Raw genomic sequence first — 20,582 nt, forward strand, 5'->3', positions numbered from 1 at the left:
CACCATATGGCAGATGAGGGGCAGGGCCAGATTTCTCATGTTCATGTTCCTCGGGCTGGCTCACCCTCATAAACAGGTCAGCTCTGCTGTGCTTCCCAGACAGGTGCAGGGCCCACTTTCCCAAGTGTTGCATCTGGTAAAGGGGAGGGTTGGCTCCCTTGCCAGCTGAAGGCAGTAGGGGAAAGGGGGAGGGTATCTTTCCCTCACTTCCACCATCATACCTCTGAAAGGGAGGCAGTACTAGCGTATGCCCCTCTCAAGTCCTCAGGGCTTGCTCATCAGCACCCGTTTACAGGGTCAACTCTACTGTGCTGCCCAGGCGAGGTGCAGTACCTATTCTCCCAAGTGCTGCAGCTGTTGAGGGGTTGGGTCAGGTCTCCTACCTGCTGCAGGTGGCAAGGGGCAAGGGGAGGAGGTCATCTTTCCCTCACCCATGCCACCATATAGCATATGAGAGGGGTGCGATCTGCTCTCCAATTCTCATGCCTTCAGGGCCAGCTTGCCCATGCCCCTGCAAACAGGGTCAGCTCTATAGCGCTGCCTAGGTGAGATGTAGGACCCTCTCTCCTGAGTTCTTCAGCAGATGAGGGGCAGGACCAGTTCTCCTTAGTGTTGCAGCCAGTGAAGAGTGGAGCCAGCTCTGTACAGCCTTATCTTCTTGGCCTTTAGTGGTATCAGGATCCACAGGTATCAACAGAGATGCATCAGAGCCATGAACCCAGACATGGGCCCCAACAGCAGTTCAGGCCCAGACATCACCATGGCCCTGGGTGACAATCAGCCCACTCCTCACGTCTTTCACCTCTTTAGATATGCCTCTGTCCACAGGACATGAGCCATTCTGTCTCTCTCTCCCATACCACACCATACATTTGCTCACTATAATAGTGCCCCATCTGTCTGGCATGGGGCAGAGCTCTTGCTGGAGTCCTCTCCTGTACCCCATTTTAAAAGTTGAATTATTTGTTTTTTGATGCCTAGTTTCTTGAATTCTTTATATATTTTGGAAATCAACCCTCTATCAGATGTGGGGTTGGTGAAGATCTTTTCCCATTCTGTAGGCTGCCATTTTGTCCTTTTTACCTTGTCCTTTGTCTTATAGGAGCTTTTCAGTTTCATGAGGTCCCATTTATTTATTGATACATTTTAAATCTATTACTTTACTGTTGGATATTTAGGTTGCTCCTATAACTTAGCTATTGTGAACAGTGCTGCAATAAATACTGATGTACAAGTAATATTGTAGATGTAGTGTAGATGTAGTTTTAGTTTCTTGAGAAACTTGCATACTGACCTCCATGGTGGCTAGACTAGTTTATATTTCCACTAGCAATATATAGGGGCTTCTTGTCCATGCCCTTAGTTACTTTTGCTAATGCTGTGAAGGGACACTGTAACCAACTGACAGAAGAAAGAGTTTATTGGTGTTGTAAGACAACTGACAGAAGAAAGAGTTTATTGGTGTTTGCTTACGACTTCAAAGAGTTAAGCATCCATGACCATCATGGCAGGGAGAGTAGAAGCAGGCAGGCAGGCAGGGCCCTGGAGCAGCAGCTGAGAGCATACATTCTCATCCCAAAGAAGGAGCTGGGGGGTGGGGCTCCCATGGTGCATATATGGAGGTGATTCCACTTTTATGTGGGTTCTTGGGATTGAACTTAAGTTTTCTGGCTTGCTCAATAGGCTTTTTACCTGTTAAGCTTCCTCATTGGCCCTGTACAGATTTTTGAGTTCTTTGTGTATTCTAGGTATCAATTCTCTGTCTGATATACAGATAGCAAAGATTTTATTCCATTTTGTAGGTACTTTCTTTACTCAACTGTTTTCTTTGCTGTACAGGTCCTATTTATTTATGATGGCATTATTTCCTAGAGTAGCCATTTCAAAAGTCCTTACCTGTGCCTCTATCTTGAAGTGTTTGCCCAAGTTTTTCCTCTAACAGCTTTGGGATTTCATGTTTCATACTAAGCCTTTGGTCCATTTGGAGTTGATTCTTGTGCAGGTTGAGAAAGGCACCTACTTTCATTCTTCTGTTCCTGGATATCCAGTTTTCCAGGCAACATTTGTTGAAGAAGTCTTTTCCTCAGTATCTACTTTTGGCATCCTTGTAAATAACCAGGTGGCTGTAGTTGTGTGGATGTGTATCTGCATCTATATTTGGGTTTTTATTATAGTCTATTGAGCCACATGTTTATTTTTATGCTAGTACCATGCCATTTTTATTACTAAGCCTCTGTAGTATAACTTGAAATTGTAGCTGAGATTTTGTGCAAAACCAAATGTATGTGTGCCTGTTTTGTGAACATTTTTTGAAAAAAGTTTATAGTTATTACTAGATATTCAGTGGTATTAAGGAGATAAAACAAAATAAAAACCTCAGAAGATGTACTGACTCTAGATGTACTGACTTGTGTGTCTATAATTAAATACAATTACTCAGGGTGATGTGTATAGCAGGAATCTTAAAGAGTCTTGTTAAGGGGTTGGGGATTTAGCTCAGTAGTAGAGCGCTTTCCTAGCAAGCGCAAGGCCCTTGGTTCGATCCTCAGCTCCAAAAAGTGTCTTGTTAATAAAATCAAACCTGAGGCCAGTTTTTGGGGTGAATGCTAGAAGATCAGAGAAGCAGAACAAGCCACAGTTTCCTCACCTTGACAGTTCTGCAGCTGATCCTGTTTCCTTAGACTGGAAGCCTCTGTGTCCTTATCCTAATGGGTCTCAGCTGAACTGCTGCTTCTCAAAGCCTAAAAGCTTAACCAGCCAAATGCTACTAATTTCTAGTCTTCACGCTTTATATATCTTTCTGCATTCTGCCGTCACTCCCTGGGATTAAAGGCCTGTCACCATGCTTGGCTGTATCCTTGTGGCCTTGAACTCACAGAGATCCAGACAAATTTCTGCCTCTGGAATGCTAGGATTAAAGGCATGAGTGCCACCATTTTCTAGCCTCTGTATCTAGTGGCTGTCTGTTGTTCTCTGAACCCAGATAAATTTATTAGGGTGCACAATATTTTAGGGAACACAATACCACTACAGTGATGAGTGATGGTTAGTGTTGTTGACTTGACAAAATCTAGAATTACTTGGGAGATAGACCAGGGTATGCTTGTTAGGGATCATATTGACTATGTTAATTGATATGGGAAGAATCATTTTAATATTTTGTGTGTGTGTGTGTGTGTGTGTGTGTGTGTGTGTGTGTGTGTGTGTGTGTGTTCTGGTCTATAACAAGTGAAGAAACCAAGCAAACACCTTTTCATCCCTCTCTGTGTCTTGGCTGTGGGTGGCACAACCATTTGCTTCTAGCTCCTGCCCCTAACTTCTCCACCATGATATATAGATATTTTTGGTCTGTGAGTCAGAATAAATCCTTTCTTCACTAAGTTCCTTTTGTTAGTGTCTTGTCACAGTAACAGGAAAAATAACCAGGACAACTAGTTTAAAGGGACATAGTCTGGACTGCCATTTATGCTATTTTTCCTGACAGGCAAGTTGCAGGATTGGCCAAACCCGTAAGACTTTTAGATGGGATTAAAGCTGGGCAGAGTCAATGCATAGAAAACCCCAATGCTGGCTTTTCCCCCATTTGTGTGTATCTAGGCTTCTGGATGGGCAACTAGAAGAGCCAACAGAATGTTCTCTACAACTGACATAGGTGAGTAAGTCACTGCTGCTCTAAGAAGCATATGAGTAAGTTCTATGTACCCTTCCATTTGACTGTGCCACCTGCAGATGCCACTACCAAGTGGAAGGAGTGCATTAACTTGATAAAATTTCAGAATTTCACTCCAGTTTCTGGGCATACAGGCTGTTATACCTGTGGGTTGAGATGGACTCTAAGTTGGTGGAGAGAGAGATCTTTCTTATTATTTTAGCTTGTGTCAGTCCTAAGAATAATTCCTTCTTTTCCTTAATGATGCCAATTCCTAGGAAATGATAGCTGGATGACTTCTTATTTAGCTTCTGGGAACTTTAAATTCTAAGGGATAGCTTCTGACTGTGTTCTTATTTTACGAAACTTATGAATTTTCAATGTGCAATGTAAGAATTATCCAGAAAGTATTTCTATTAAGCATCTTCTAAATTTGTTCCTAAGAAGTGGTTCTCCATGAGTTTTGGGTTTAGCAGGAAGGTCTGGATTAGTAAATTCTCATTGCATTGAGCCATTTAAGAAGTATACTTTGGACACAAGCTGTTTAAGAAGTTAAAATGGATGTGGTGCTTTATCATCCCACTGAAAACTGTTATATATGTGAAGGACCATGGTCAGGCTTGAAGTTTTAGAAGGGAAAAAAGGTAAAATTTTCTGTTTCACTACCTGGACTGCAAACTGACTCATCATCTACTGTGGAGCTCTGCAGTGAGGATCTGGAAAGGAGCAGGGAGGAACTAAGGAAGGAGGGGAAATAAAAGCAGAGAAAAGGGCAGGGGGGGAAAATATCCCAGAGATACTTAACTGAGAGTCTAAGTCCCCTGAAAGTACAGGCAGAATGCTTTTCCTTACTGGTAAGTATTGCTCAGACACAAGTCCTGGGTTGGGCGCCAGAACAAGCAGGGTTTCCTTACGAGCTTGTCACACAGGAACTCGTCAAGTTACAAGAAGATCCTTCAAGCTAAGCCTGTGCAGATTCAACTTGAGTTTTGGAGATTTCTGAATTGATATGTTGACTCTTGGCAATGAGAAAGAGGTTGTACAATGAACACTTTCAGCGGGTAGAGGGACAGGGGTTAGCATTTATTTTGTATTATGTGTTCTGCAATTGCTATCACTCTGCTGTTCCCGAGGGAGACAAGAAAATGTAACTGATTACAATGACCATTGGGAGGAACTAATATGTGCTCTACATAAAGTCCCCCCACTATGTGGACGGTGTGATGACTACCCAAATCACAAAGAACACACTTATTTCTTTTATAGTAAAATAATTAAAAATGTTAACCAACAGAATATTCTCTAAAGTAAGTCAATTAGCACAACTAAAAACCATGTAGCAAAATAATTGCATCTCTTCTTGGTAGAAAGAAGTAGTGTGAAAATGATATTAGTATATTATGGTGTGTAAAAAAGGCTAGGAGTTGCAAAAGTTGCTGTTCATTTATTAAGGTTTTTACATATATAATATGTATATACATGTGTGTGTGTGTATATATATATGTATGTATATATATATATATATATATGTATATATATATATATATATATACTACAGTTACATAATGTTTGGTGATGTTTGTTAATTAAAATAACTTGCTTCTTATTTGAATGAACAAATGCTTTTCAAGGGTCTAGCTGAATACAATAAAATAGAAACTCACCTGCTCATGAGATTTTAACTTCTCTTTCATCAAATCAACATTTCTTTTTAGTTGTTCATTTTCACCTGTGTACAGATAACCAAGGAATACATTACTAAATAATATTTAAAATTAATGTGGGACTATGTGTAACATTTACATTTCTGTTCATGCATGTGCTCAATGAGTATGCACCCAGCACTGTTGGCCACTGGGAACGTGGGAACACAAGAAGTCACTGCTTTTCACTGAACCTACAGTCTAGCAGTGTGGCAGAGGCAGCAGCTATATTAGACAAACCTTCTATGCTTGAGATACTGTGAGAACATGTGGTGGGGAGACCTGGGTCATCTTGACATTGGATAAGGGTTTGGGAAGAAGCCACCCTGAGCTTAGATTTAAGAGGTAAGGCTTGTTCAGCATTAGGGAAGGGTATTCCAGAACAGAGAAGTGTGCAACAGAGGACAAGCTTGAGGGAAACAATTTCAGAGGCCAGTGTGATGGCTTGCCATTGTAGTTCTTTAGCTCTTGGGAGATTAAGGTAGGATTACTGCAAATTCTGGACCAACTAATAAGCTTAGGCCAGTGTAGGCTACAAAATGAGACTGTGTCAAGAAGCCTAAGAAAAATAAATAATAAAAGTATGGGCTGGCAGGATGGTCCACTGGGTAAAGGCTCCTACCTCCAAGCCTAATGACTTGAGTTCAATCCTGGGACTTACAGGATGGATGGAGATAAATGACTTCTGCACATTATTTGCTTACTTCCACATGAGAACCATTCAACATGTGCCCCACCTCCCATATAGAAAAATAAACATAATACAAATATCTACAAAGTAAAGAATGAAAAGCTACAATTTCAGAGTAGGAAATTTGGTGAAGTATAAAGAGCGAGGAGGAGGTGCTATACAAATTCAAACTACACTATCCAGAAGGACATAATCTGTAAGAATGATCTGGAATTCTTACTGTATTGCAGAGAATCATCAAAGAATACTGAACAATGAAGGCGTTAACTGACTCGAGATGTACGTTGTTACAGTGCACTGTTACACTCTTGAATTCACAGCGGCTGTGATTACTTGCACAAGGTTGGGCCCATCATAATCCTGCCCAGGAATGGAAGTGGGCTCAAGTGGCCCCAGCTCTTCCTGAACATCTGGAGGCAATTAAGAGTTGCTGGGGGGGGGGCGCGGAGGAGACCTTCCTCATTGGTGTAATCACTGGTAAGGCGCCTATGTTCCTATAAATAACCCCTCACCCATGCTCTTGTAAACAACTCTATTGTAACAACTGTGTCACCAAAACAAAAACCAATACAACTCTGTCTGTCTCTGTCTCTGTCTCTCTGTCTCTCTCACCCCTCTCGCTCCTTGTTTTTCCTGAAATGAAAAACATACAAAAAGAAAATATTTTCAACCAAAACAAAACAATATTACCAAAGGAAAGACTCCAGATAAGCTTTCCATTTCTCCTTTATTGTATGGGATTTTCAAGCCATGGGGACATACTAAGTTTTCGAGTTGAAATACATATTGTTAACGGAATGTACTCTTGAATTTAAAAAGTAGTATTTCAGAGGACTTCAATCTCTTTAAATAGTAAATGGGCTTTCTTTATGATTCAGTTCTGTATGTTTTAAGTCTAGCCACTGTTTTACTGTGATGAAATGTACATAACAACACTTACCATTTCAGCTATTTTAGACATACAGTTCAGAAGCGTCAAGTATAATGTGTGATATCATCTTGACTTCCATCTCCGGAACCTTATTATCTTCCCATAATGTATATGCTGTGTTTGTCAAACACTAACCTCTCCTATTCCGTCCCCCAGCCCCTGGCAACTTGTTATTTTCCATCTCTATGGTTTTACTACTCTAGGTACTGGGCATAAGTGGAATCATATAGTCTCTGTCCATTGTCTGGGATAGTTCACTTAGCATAATACTTTCAAGTTCATTCGTGTTGTAGCATGCATCTGATTTTCATTCTATTTTAAGGAAGCATAACATTTCATCTCTCTATATAAAACATTGCATATACCACACTTGTTTACCCATCTGTTGATGAACACTGGAGTTTACTCAACTCTGTTATTTTAATAGACACTTACAAAGAGGAAAAGGGTTATTTTTGTTTATAGTTCTGAGTTTCAGTCATGGTTGTACCCACTGCTTTGAGCCTGTGGTAGCACACAGTGAAAGCTCAGGGCAGGTCAAAGCTGTCCACTGCATGTGGCTGGTTTGTGATTGAGAAATAAAGAGGCAAAGGTCCTCTCCTCCAGGGTCCTTTCTCCTATGGGCTGGAGACTAAATTTCTAATACATGGGCCTTTGGTGGTACATTTTAGATCCAATCTACAAGAGGCTACTTCCACCTTTTGGCCTTTGTGGTTAATGCTGATTTGAATACTAGTTCACAAAATTTATGTCTTTGATTTTTATTCTTTATATAAATAAAGTGGAATTTCTGAATCCAATACTAATTCTAGGTTTTATATTTTTGAGTAACTCCCAGTTTGTAATGACAGCTACATTATATTATATCAGCAATACCAACACACCTTGTGTTTTGAGATGGGGTCTCTCAGTGGCCTGGAGTTTGCCAAGTAGTCAGGGCCCCTGAATGAGCCACAGAAGTCCACCTGTCTTTGCCTTTCACCAATGCTCTGTTTGTTAGTAGGTACTACCACATCTGGGTCCCTTTTCCTTTTCCTTCCTTCCTTCTTTCCTCCCTCCCTCCCTCCCTTTCCTTTTCTTTCTTAAACATGGTTTCTATGGATTGTACTCATGTAAACAATTTATTGAATGAACTATCTCCACCCAAACCATGCTTTTAAGAACAATTCCCCAACTTACTTTTCAAATTGTGTTGATATTGAATAGTCTGTTGTAGCCCTTTTATCATAGTATGAAGAGTAGTACATTCTAAAACATAAAAGATACATTTATTTGAAAATCATTTTGGAATCTTCTTGATTGAAAGAACTGAAACAAAATTAATATTTAACTGAAAATTATGTGATCTTAATAAAGCAACCAGACATCTCAAGGTAATTTCCAATATATGGTGTCTTAGGGCTATTATTTCCTTGATGAAACCTGGAGACAAGAACTACCCTGGTACTATTGCTGTGATGAAACCTGCAGGCAAGAACTGATGCAGAGGCTCTACAGGGGTGCCTATTTTCAACATAAACAAGATTTCCCCCTCCTCCTCCTTCCCTCTTCCCCTTCCCCTCTTTCCCAACTTCTTTTTCTAGTTTTTCGAGACAGGGTTTCTCTGTGTACCCCTGGAAATCCTGGAACTCACTCTGTAGACCAGGCTGGCCCTGAACTCAGAGATCCTCCTGGCTCTGCCTCCCAAGTGCTGGGATTAAAGGTGTGCGCCATCACCGCTCAGCAAACTCCCTCCTCTGTGCTGTCTCTAGCTTTTGTTAAGTTGACATAAAACTAGCCAACACACACAGTAAGTACTTCAACTTTTATGTGAAATGAATCCCAACACTCAGTAATAACTTTTCTAAGGCACAGTACAGTAGAGACTGCCCACTGTGCCTTCACAATGTCTTCCCTAAAAGTGACCCACAGCTGGACATGTCTGGGAACCACAGAAAGTGTTTCCATGCAACTCTTCCAGGAGAGCACATTCTAAGAAAAGAGATTAAGTTTGTTCAAAGGTGGAGGGCCATAGCAGTGAGATGGTACACAATGAGGCTTTTGTTACAGCTGAGCAATATGTTCTCTTGGTACTCATAACTAAGTCTTGGGCAAGACAGAACTATGAAAGTATTAAAAACCTCACACAGTTTTACAAGACAACCTTAGTGCCATGGCTGCTGACAGAATAGGAAATACTTTCTTTGTGATGATGGAAATCAAAGTATTTTGCAAAAGTTCAAAGCCGCATGACCAGTACCAGGTCCCACTTCTGTGGCCTTTCTCTCTTTCCTGCTCTCCCTTCTGTCCCTGATACCCACTCACACAAAGCCCTCCATCACATTCTCCTTTCTCCATGTTGCTATTTCCCAGTAACAGAATGATCGTTAAATTACATTTTCCAGATAGTCATTAGCTGCAAACTTGCTTCACACACACTACTGTGCTAGATGATATAATAAGAGAGATGTGCTTGGTTATTACTTGTCCTTATTGTAAATAACATCATTTATTGTAAAGAATCTAGCAATTAGTGAAATAAGGTAGCTGAAGCTCCCTCAGTAATCGGCAAATGAAAATCACTTGCTACTCTGTGCATACTAGAAGTTTTAAAAAGTATTTTTCAAATTTGAACACAAGATGGCAGGCTCAGCACATTTTTCCACATTAGAAATTAGCTAGCTAAAGAATTCTTCATGAACTAGAATGCCATTCACTGACTTGGAATAAAAGCTTTTCATTGTCTTTGCAAATTTTAATCTACATTATCTTTCCCCCCAGAATTTATTATGCTGTCCTGTTAAAATTTTCTTGATTATTAAGCTATTTCTTCCTTCCTTCCTTCCTTCCTTCCTTCCTTCCTTCCTTCCTTCCTTCCTTCCTTCCTTCCTTCCTTTTGTTTGTTTTAACTCATTCATCCACCCCTTCATGTAAAGGATTTTTTGTTCTTGTTTTTTTGAACTGCTTTCTCTCATGGAAACCCTGACACTCATCTCTGATGAGAGGGTCTCATCAGATAGCCTTATTCAGATTTCTCTGAGAAAAATAGAGCAACCAGATGGTCTTCCCTTGCTTCCTGCCCTTGGTTCACTCCAGTATCTCTGTAACTCCTCTTTTTCATCATAGAAGTAGCTTTTTTTTGTCCATCTAAATTGACTGTTCAAGGATGCTGTCCACCATGTTATAACCTTTTAATGTTTTGCTCTTCTTCTTCTTCTTTTAATTTTCAGTTTTCATGCATGTTCATCAAATACATATTATATGAGTAACATGTATGAAGGGACTGATGTTTTTGCTTCAAGTGATGTTTTCTTTGCATGCAATCCCATAGCTGTATTGGAAAACCACAGTAGTAGACATATACAGACGAGCTCTCATCATTTTCCTGTTCTTCTGCATAGGACCATATGATCCAGCTTTCCAAGTCCTTGACACATGCCTAAAGCATTAGACATCTTTTTATACAGATGCTTTTCCAGGCATGATTGTTGATGCTCTCTATTCACAACAGCTGGCTATGTGCCATTACATGCTGCTCCCTGGGCAGTGGGCTAGACAGTGGGCTGGAGTCTTAAGCTATTTCTTAATATTTTAGTACACCAATAATGATTTTAGTGAAAATTTAGGATCTAGTATTAATTATCAGTTTGTGTGTTAGTAAATATTTCATAGAGAATCCAACTGCATGGCTGCAGTTCCTAGGCTTACGTTAATGCTTGCCAAAGCTGCCATATTGTGCTCTCAATCCCCATTGGCATCGGAAGGGGAGAGTTCTTCATGAGGGCCCAATAGGAATCTGCCATGTTGGGCTTCAGCTGCAGCCACAGGGCACACTATAGCGCTCAGAAACCCAATGAGGAAAGACATAAACAGAACCCCGGGGCTTCCACCCTCCTGAATGCTTAAGGGAAGTTCCTTGTCTGTGTATCCTGAATATTGGGTGTCAACAGCTTAGATGCAAGATTGTAAAACATCAGAAGCGAACTTCTGCCCTCCAGGGTTCTCCCATTGTGCTGTAAGCCTGTATTAAAGACCTCCTCCCTCCTTCAATAAACGGCATTCGGCATTCAAAAAAAAAAAAAAAAAAAAAGGAAAGAAATAAATTGAAGACAGCGATGTTCTAAAACAGGAAGTGGTGATGGTGTCATGAGCCTATGAGGATGCTGTACTAAAGTCTATCAGATTGTGCAAACAAGGGTTGGGGATTTAGCTCAGTGGTAGAGCGCTTGCCTAGCAAGCACAAGGCCCTGGGTTCGGTCCTCAGCTCCACAAAAAAAAAAAAAAAAAAAAAAAAAAAAAATTGTGCAAACTGGAAAATTGTAAACTATGTGAATTATCTGTCAATAAAGATCTTATAAAAATAAAAAAATATTTCATAGAATAGTCTGAAATATTAAATGGAATTAAAACATAGCTTTTATCTTGGACCTGAAATGTCTCCCAAAGACTCACTTGCTAAAGGTTTGGTTCTTAGCTCATGGAGTCACTGGGAGGTGGCAGAACCTTTAAGAGACAGAATCTAGCAAGAAGTCACAGGCCACTGATGTATGCCTTCAAAACCACCTGTGGGACCATTTCTCTTCTTCAGTGTCACAGCCAGGCATAAGGCCAGGGGCCTTCTCTGCTGTGTGTCACGCCATTATGTGCTGCACCAGGCCCAGAGCAGTGAGGTCACGTGGTCCTGGACTAGACACTCCCAAACTGCCAGCCCTAAATGAACGTTTCTTCTCTTCAGGTTGATTTAGCCCAGGTGTTTGTTACAGTAAAGGAGAGAGAGTTAACTTAAGCATCTAAAAGAGTCTACCAATGCTTAGTCTTCAACACTAATATTATTACCATCTTGATCACTCTTACAGTGTGTCCCAAATTCACATTCTTTGGTATTTAATCAAGAAGCTACACAAAAACCTGTTCAGAGATAACTACAGCAGCCATATTCATAACAGGTAAAATTTGGATGAGAACAATGAGTCTTAATAGGTGAATGAATAAACTGTGGTTCTTCCACAAAATCCAGTAAAAATATATTTTTTTAAATTGAGCATTGAAACATAAAGGAATCTTAAAGGCAAAGTCAAAGAAGTCAGTCTGAAGAAGTTGCATATTATATGATTCCAACTCTCTGATGATCTGGAAAATGAAGAGCTACACACAGTGAAATGATCAGGAAAGCTCAGACATGCAGAGGGTCAATGGAGGGAGGGTGAACATGCAGAGCGCTGCGACTCTTTTGGGGCAGTGAAACTAGTATCTGGTTCGGTACTGTAGTGATAAATGCATGCCATTATGCATTTATCAAAACCCATAGACTGAATAACACGAGAAGTGAGTGCTAAGTAAACTTTGCATTTTAACTACGTATCTATCAGTTCAATATTGCCCCAGGAGCTGTAACAGATGCAAGGTGTCGGTGAGGGGGAAAGTGGAGGGCCCAAAGACTATATGGGGATTTCCATGCTTTCATTCATTTTCTCTGTGCATTTTAAACTTTCCAAATGTCTGCCAATTAACAAATTCAAAATAATTTCTTTTACGATTTTGACACAGTGTCACACACTTAGAAAAGCTTTTCCAGAATAAATACAAGTACTTTAAAAAGTTTTTTTGTTTTTATCTTTTTGACATTTAATAAAATTTTAGATGTACAGAAAAATGGAATATTTTATATATGATTTATTTCTGATATATAATTTCTGATTATATGTAATCATTAATATATAATAGGATATATATATATATGGCCAGTTACCCCTATTATTAATACTCTACATTAGTAAGGTATATCTGTCACAATTTATGAACCAATATTGATGCTATTTGCTAAAATTCATGCTTTATTTACATTTCTGTGGTTACTTCTGCTTGCCCTGGGAGGCTCTCCACCATACCACTGCATACTTATTTGCCATGTTGTCTTAGGCTTCACTGCTCTGACAGTTCTGTTTCTTATGATGGTACTGTGTTCCCCAAAATATTGTGCACCCTAATAAACTTATCTGGGGTCAGAGACAGAACAGCCACAATATTAAACATGAGGATAGGCAGTGGTAGCACATGCCTTTAATCCTAGCATTCCAGAGGCAGAAATCCATCTGTTCAAGGATACAGCCAAGCGTGGTGAATGACGCCTTTAATCCCAGGGAGTGACGGCAGAAAGCAGAAAGATATATAAGATGTGGAGACCAGAAACTAGCAGCATTTTTGGCTGGGTAAGCTTTCAGGCTTTTGAGCAACAGTTCAGCTGAGAGCCATTCTGGATGAGGACTCAGAGGCTTCCAGTCTGAAGAAACAGGATCAGCTGAGGAACTGGCAAGGTGAGGAAGCTGTGGCTTGTTCTGCTTCTCTGATCTTCCAGCATTCACCCCAATAACTGGCCTCAGGTTTGATCTTATTAATAAGACTATTTAAGATTCCTGTTATAGTTTCTTTGGTTCTAGTGACCTTGATAGTCTTTGGAATATTGGTCATGTATTTCATCATGTCCTGTGGGAACTTGCATGACGTTTATTTCATGATTAGATTGGGGTTGTAGAAATGGGGAGGGAGTTTACAAAGGTTTACAACATTTTCATCATATCGTATCATATCACATCATATCATGTCATATCATATCAAAGGAACCTACAGTTAATATGATACTGTTTCTGATGTCTCTGATCATGTGGCAGAGGTCAAGGTTCAGTACCATGTAATTATATACTACACCTTGTGATACTGTGTGCTTCCCTACAGTAAAGGAATTACTGTACTCGGTCCACACTTAACCACCAGAGTCATGCTCCACCTATCTAGAACAAATTATCTACATAAGCCACTTAGAATTCTGCCACATGGGAGGTCTGCTTCTTCTTCCTTTGTTATTTATTTATAAAAGTGGATTAAGGGTGTCTGCTTAGCATTTTGGGTATAATTCAACACTGTTCTTTTTGTTGCTGAAATCATTCCAACTTTGCTCATTGAGAGCTCTTTCAGTTGGTTTCTGAGTTGTTTTTGACAAATTCCATCATTATGGGTTTATTTTGTTCTTTTCTTTCACTTTTAAAAAATATGCTTTAAGATGAGACAGGCTCTCTCTTTCTATCCCCGGCTGGACTGAACTCATAACCCTCCTCCTTAAGCTTCCTGAGTGCTGGAATTCTGTAATGTAACCCCACACCTGGCTTTTTTCTGTTTTGAGTGTTGTCTTTCTTGTGGCACTACAAGATACTTCAGTCTTACAGTATAAATTTAATCCTAATCCTACACTCACCTAGTTCTTTTCATTAGGGAAAGGTAAGATTCTTCTTTTTATTAGAAGTTAAGATCTGGTCACTGGGTCATTGCTACTTAGGGCCTCTCAGTACACACAGCATGAAAATATATGTGCTAAATGGTCATCTCTGAAATATATATACAAGTAACATTATACAGACTGGGCAGGTTGTATTTGGGAATATTAGGTATATACATATATTCATGTAACAACAATTAATAAAAGAAGAAAGAAAGAGGGATATGGGGAGGGCTTGGAGGAAGGAAAGGGAAGGGGTAAATGACATTATCATAATCTCAAAAAAATAAAAGAAGTAATAAAAATAAAAAACCCAAAAGGAAAATATATGTGCACAGTTTCATTTAAAAAGTGCTTCCACATTTTACTGCTTTGTGTGTGTGTGCACATGCATGTGTGCATGCAAGTGTGATGTGTTAAGTCAGAGGACAATGTTGGGGAGCTGATGTTCTTTTTCCTGTATGGATCCTGTGGCTCAAACTAGGGCACTGGACTTGGCTACAGGTGCCTCTACCCACTAAGCCACCTTGTCAGCTCATAGCTTCATCTTAAACGCTTAAAACTGGTGACCCATCTTACATTTATGTAGTAGGAACTCAAGTTTTGCCCCACCTGGTTTTATAGACTTATATTGAGCCTTCAGTTTGCCATTGGTTACATGGGTAGTGTCTGGTAGAAGACTTAACTTCCTTCATTGTAGTTTTTGCATATGTTGGAGGAGTACTAAAAAAGAGGCCAATGAGACAACAGTCTGCAAAGGTCTACATGCACTTAAGGTAGGCGACAAGCACAGGGGCATACCATCGTCGTGAGCGCCCTCATTAGACTAGGACTGCTTTAGGCAGCGAAAGACTGACCTTCTTTGATCGTGGCCTCTTTTGTTTGCATTATCTTTAATAAACTATTAGTCTTCTCCAGCTGGATATCCAGACGGTTGTTCTTTCCAGTGGTTTCTATCATTTTCTGCAGAAGAAACTGGGACCGTGTTATCACAATATCAAGGACACTACTTTGGTTCTTTTGTTAAGAATATGAAGACAAATGAGAACAAAAGCCATTTGACATCTGAGAGTCTAATAACTGAATCTGGGATATAGTTTCAAACAAACTGCAGTATACAGAGCCTTCGATTTTTCCCTTTCTTACACGTGTAGCCTCTGATAGTGGACAACTTCCTTCATTCCAGGTTTTCATGTAGTTGAAACTACACTAAGAAGAGTCCAGGGAGACAACAGTCTGAAAAGCCCTTCAGGCACTTACAGTAGGTGACACATGCAGGGCCCAATGGCAGTCACTGCAGTGAGCACACAAACAAGGAGAAACTATGACCTGTGAGCACCTTTCTTTCAATTATTTAACCTTGAGTTCTATGTTAACCACAGGTGTCTACCAAGCGTAATGGTAGATGCCTAGAGTCAGCTTCTTTGGAGGCTGATGTCAGAGGTCTATGTCTGGACACTCCAGTAAGATTTTGTCTTAAAACTTCTGTTTCCAGACAACTCCATGATGACATGATTATGCTACTTATTCTGTTCTTCACTTAGCTGCTCCACTTAGCACTATTATCTGGGAGACAATATCACAATCACAAATCTACTGCATTCTTTTTACAGCTATTCTGAGTCTTAGTTTTGAAGATGCTATTAGGGAAGATTTTGTTGTTTATAATTTTTCTATTATAGACAATAAAGAAGCATTTTGAACAAGTCTCCTTGGTATCTTTGTAAACAATACAATAAGCTTCCTTGTACTCTTCAAGTATATCAATTTGTCATCAACCTTGTGTTTTCTGTACCTCTATCCACTTCCCCACTTTTTTCTTAAGGAGATCACGTTATATTACTTCATCTGTATTACCATTTATTTATCTCTTATGTATCTCTCTAAGAGATAAAATGCTAAATATCAGAATACCATATCCAATTAAAAAATGGACAATTATTTTTATTTATGATACTTGAGTTATGATAATGTACTTTCAAATTAATGTCCAAGCATATGGCACTGATTCCTTTTTCACAAGACTACTTATTTCTTTTCCATGCTGGACTAAGAAAATCCAAGTTTTAGACAAAGAGAAGGAAAAGAGAACATACATACATGTATGTTCTATATTATAATTAGTCATCATGGTAGAAGAGAAACATGAACCTACTTTACTTTTCATTAAAACTACTTTGGAGTTTGTGGGCATTCTGGCATTCCCTTAATTTTAGCAAAAATACATCCATTGTTTATTTCCTTGCCCTAGGAACATTTTTACATATTAGCACAAATAAGTTAAAATGACAACAGGCATTATGGAGGTAGAAAGAATGTAAGAGCCAGAGGCTGGGAAGAGCGTTGTGAAATGCTGTCTCCTGGACGGGACCTGGCTGTTGTAGTCAAGACTCATAGCAGCCGTGGCCTGTACAAGACGAAGCCAGTCAACACTCCAGTATGAGTGGGAAAGGGCCCAGGAGCCCCTACCTCTAGCTGAGGAGCTCCTCACAACTGATCAGTGGTGTAAGGGGTGATATTTCCTGGTGTGGGTGTGTATGGCTGCTGGTAGGTGGACCATATTCTGGTGGGTGGGTCACATCCCTGTGCATGCAGGAAACACTAACCAGACTTAGTGAGTTACTGAAGAAGAATGAAGAGGGGGAAGAAGAGGAGGAGGAGGAGGAGGAGGAGGAGGAGGAGAAGATGATAAGGTGGTAAGGGGAAGTACTGTTTGTGTGTGTGTGTGTGTGTGTGTGTGTGTGTGGCTTCGGGTTGGATATGATTGAGAAACATTGCATACATGTATGAAATTGTTGAAGAACAAATAAAATATTAAAGTTTTAAATACAAGAAAGGAGTTAGAAAAATACATTTTCATTATTCAAATCTGGCTCATCTTTTAAAAATTAAAAAGTATGTTTATTCAACAACAATGACACATTGTACTATAATAACATACAGTGAAAAAACCTAAGTTTGTTGGTGTTTTCAAATTCCTGGCATGCTATTATTTGGGATTTGGGGACAATAAGTCAGCATTCTTATGAATTTTCAGTCTTCGTACTTTTTACCCCCTTGAGACTGTTTTCCTTGTGTAGCCCTGGCTGTCCTGGAATTTGCTTTGTAGACCAGGCTGTCCTTGAACTCTAAGATTGACTCCTCTGCCTCTGGAGTACTGGAATTAATGGTATGCACCACCAGGCCTGGCCACACTTTTATTATTTAGCTAACATAGCTAAAATTCATGTTTAAAGACTAAAATAGACCAAGTTAAGTAGTACTTAGAAAGAAATACAGCCTATACAGACAGTCAAACAATAAAAAACATAACTTAAAATTTGGGTCTCCCAGTAAGGAAATAGCCCCTCATGGAATCAAATGTAGATACTGCCCATAGTTTTAAAATAAAAACTTTGTTTATTTTTATGTGTGAGTATTTTGACTACATCTAAGCACACCATGAGTGTATAGTGCCCTCTGGTGTCATAGGAGGGTGTTGCATCTTCCGGAATTGGGGTTACAGACAATTGTGAGCTGCCAACTTGGAGCTGGGAACTGAACCCTGGTCTGTAAGAGCAGCCAGTGTTCCTAACCACTGAGCAGTCTCTACAGCCCTGGCTCTTTTTTTTGTGTGATGAATTTTCCTTTCTTCCCAGTTTCTCTCCTTGACAATCTTTTGTGTTTCTCTCCAGTCATTTGCTATGTGTCTTTACACACCTTTTCTATCTGTGAGAAGTCATCTATCAGTTTGTCAAGATTCACATTGCTAATCTTCTTCATACTGCCTTCGTTACTTTGATCCATGCCTGAAATAATGAAGAACAGACAATATTAAGCAAGACCCAAAGCATCACAACATTGGTCATAATTCAAACACTAAACTGTTCCCTGAGCTCCATTTTATTTGGAGAACTTTTGTTATACTCAATATTAGCAGCAGTCAAATATATTGTTTTCTCTACTCTTTACCACACCCACCTCTCCCACATTTTCTCTAAACATATCTAAATTTTGTATGGTTATGTATACATGTATAGAAATTATTTGCTTCTAATATTTAATACAATCTAATAATGCCACCACTTAACACTCACCTCTTTGCCAATCAGCCTGGCTGGACTTAAAATATATTACCCAATCTGAGGCATGACTTCAAAGGTAAGCATTCTCACTTAATATGCTAAATATGCTTTTTTAAATGTTATACCACAGATGTTTGTTACCCTGTTTATGTTTCATATTTTGTCTGGCAGCATGTTGAGTAAATAAATGATATATAGGAAATAATGTACTCACAAAAATGTTTCTGTATTTCTATCTTTTCCATTTTTTGGATATGATTAAGTTTTAATAACTGCTAACAACTGAAATAAAGACAAAGTTTCAGTTTTAACCCTATGGAACCATTAATAACAAATGCTTCAGAATCCCACAGGTGAACTCATCCACACAGGATGGAGAAACTGAATGTAGGCAGCATTTAAACGTGAAAGTGGGAAGGTGTCTTAATAGAATCAAGATCAATACAATATCAAAGTATGAAATACTTATCAGTAGACTTTTCTCAAGTAAAAAAGGGGTTGAAATGCAAATCTGAAAATCAGGTATTCTATATTTGGGAAAACACCACAAGCCAATGTATTGGATGATAAATAAAATTCCTGAAGCAGTACTAAAAATAATTTTTGGTGGTCATATTCTTGTTAAACTGGACATTGCCTGATGTTACTCCATCAAGAAATACCACTTTCTTCTTTTTCATACTACTTGGTAGTAGCAGATTGTAATGGTTTTGAAATCTGAATTTTGGTTATGCACTTTCAGTTTAGTGAAATATTATCAATTATGTATCACATATGAATAAAATTATATTTAAATTCCTTAGTAAAAACTTGATCATTGTGGTAAAAACAGATATAATAGACCGCCCCATGATAAACAGTTAAATTATTTGTTGGACAAAGTTTAAAAAAATCACTAGTTGACATTGCTACTTAAATACTAGAGAATATCTTAAGTATTTAAAAACCTTTCCCTAACTGTAGTTTTCTTTTTAGTCCTTAATGTTTCAAATAATTTTTAAAAACTTTTTCTGTCTCAGAACTAGATTCCTTAACTAAATGCATTTTTAATTTGAGCCTAGATTGTCTCCATTCTTCTTTTTCTTCGTTGAACACATATAACTTATAAATATGGCTGAGGATGTTGCTCAGCGGAAATGCATTTGCTTGACAAGCTTGTATGTGTATGTGGTGGGGGCAGTCAGCGAAGAACTGGGTCGAAGTCCCCATCACGGGACAAACAAAACTCAATATTAGTATTCTGCTTACTACTTCCTGCCTCTGTCACATTCATTTCTAGATTTTGTTTTTCAAGACAGGGCTTCTCTGTGTAGCCCTGGCTGTCCCGCAACTCACTAGTAGGCCAGGCTGGCGTCGAACTCAGCCTCCTCCTGCGTCTGCTTCCTGAGTGCGGGGATTAAAGGTGTGCACCACCAATGCCCATTTCTAGATGTCTTAATGGCCTTCTTCCCACAAATGTGGTCTTGCCCAGTGGAACCTTGTGAGCCAGCGATTCAGTGCTGCTGACTTCTCTCCTGAGCAGACACTGATTGCTGACTTCCGAGGCTCAGCCTCCACCAAGTCCCCAGGCTAGCAATAGACCCATTTCCTTCTCTGGCTTCAAGCCTGTTGATTTGTGTGCCAGGGCTTGCCTTCTCCCCCCCAGCCCTCGCCAGTGCTCGGAGGTGCCAGGGGCGGGGCAGGGCTCAGGGTCGCTTCTTCTTCTTCTTTCTGCTGATCTCTCCAAGAATTGGCTCTCAGAGCCCGAGGCTAAGGCCCGCCAAGGCATCCCAGTGTCCTCAGGGCCGAACACACAGAGGTGCCACCGAGGGCCACGGGCCAGAGAAGCGGGTGGGCCACAACCGGAAGAATCCAGGAGACTTTGATGAGGTGTAAGGAAAAGAATCTCTGGAAATTGGAGTTCGAATCTCCCAGGAAGACCTTGGAACCTACCTGCCACCGCGCAACTTCCAGTCTCCCGCCAGGTCCTGGGACGACGCCGCGGTCCGCTCCAGATTGTTGTCCTCTTCCGGGTGGGAAGCGGGTTCCCTCGACTAGGGGTCCGCCGTTCTCCTGGCCCGTCCGTGCCCAATCTTGGAGTCCCTGATACCGGGCATCCTAGCTCCCTTCACCATTTACTGCCTCCTAGATGCTTTCACGTGTTTCTTAGACCACGGACCAACATTGGGCAACTGCCAGATTTTACTGTTTTGCTAAGTCATGAATAAACCACACCTATGCTTGGTTTCTATAAGTCAGGACAATTAAATAAATAATAACCCATATTCATTCCTGTGCTTTATAGGCCTTTCAAAG

General features: G+C 39.9%; 1 protein-coding gene across 1 annotated transcript in view; it reads right to left on the reverse strand.

Moving 5' to 3' along the window:
* The window catches only part of Ccdc152 (coiled-coil domain containing 152), a 31,813-nt gene extending 11,548 nt beyond the window's left edge, over positions 1–20,265 (reverse strand). The window contains exons 1-5 of the mRNA XM_036206830.1: positions 20,220–20,265; positions 17,923–18,011; positions 15,081–15,186; positions 8,154–8,222; positions 5,314–5,378 (exon numbers count right to left, since the gene is read on the reverse strand). Coding sequence (XP_036062723.1) covers positions 5,314–5,378; positions 8,154–8,222; positions 15,081–15,186; positions 17,923–18,009 — 327 coding nt within the window. The 5' untranslated portion in view covers positions 18,010–18,011; positions 20,220–20,265. The remainder of the gene's footprint in view (positions 1–5,313; positions 5,379–8,153; positions 8,223–15,080; positions 15,187–17,922; positions 18,012–20,219) is intronic.
* Positions 20,266–20,582: the final 317 nt, after the last annotated feature.

Source organism: Onychomys torridus, chromosome 15 (assembly GCF_903995425.1).
Source record: "Onychomys torridus chromosome 15, mOncTor1.1, whole genome shotgun sequence".
Classification (NCBI taxonomy): Eukaryota; Metazoa; Chordata; class Mammalia; order Rodentia; family Cricetidae; genus Onychomys; species Onychomys torridus.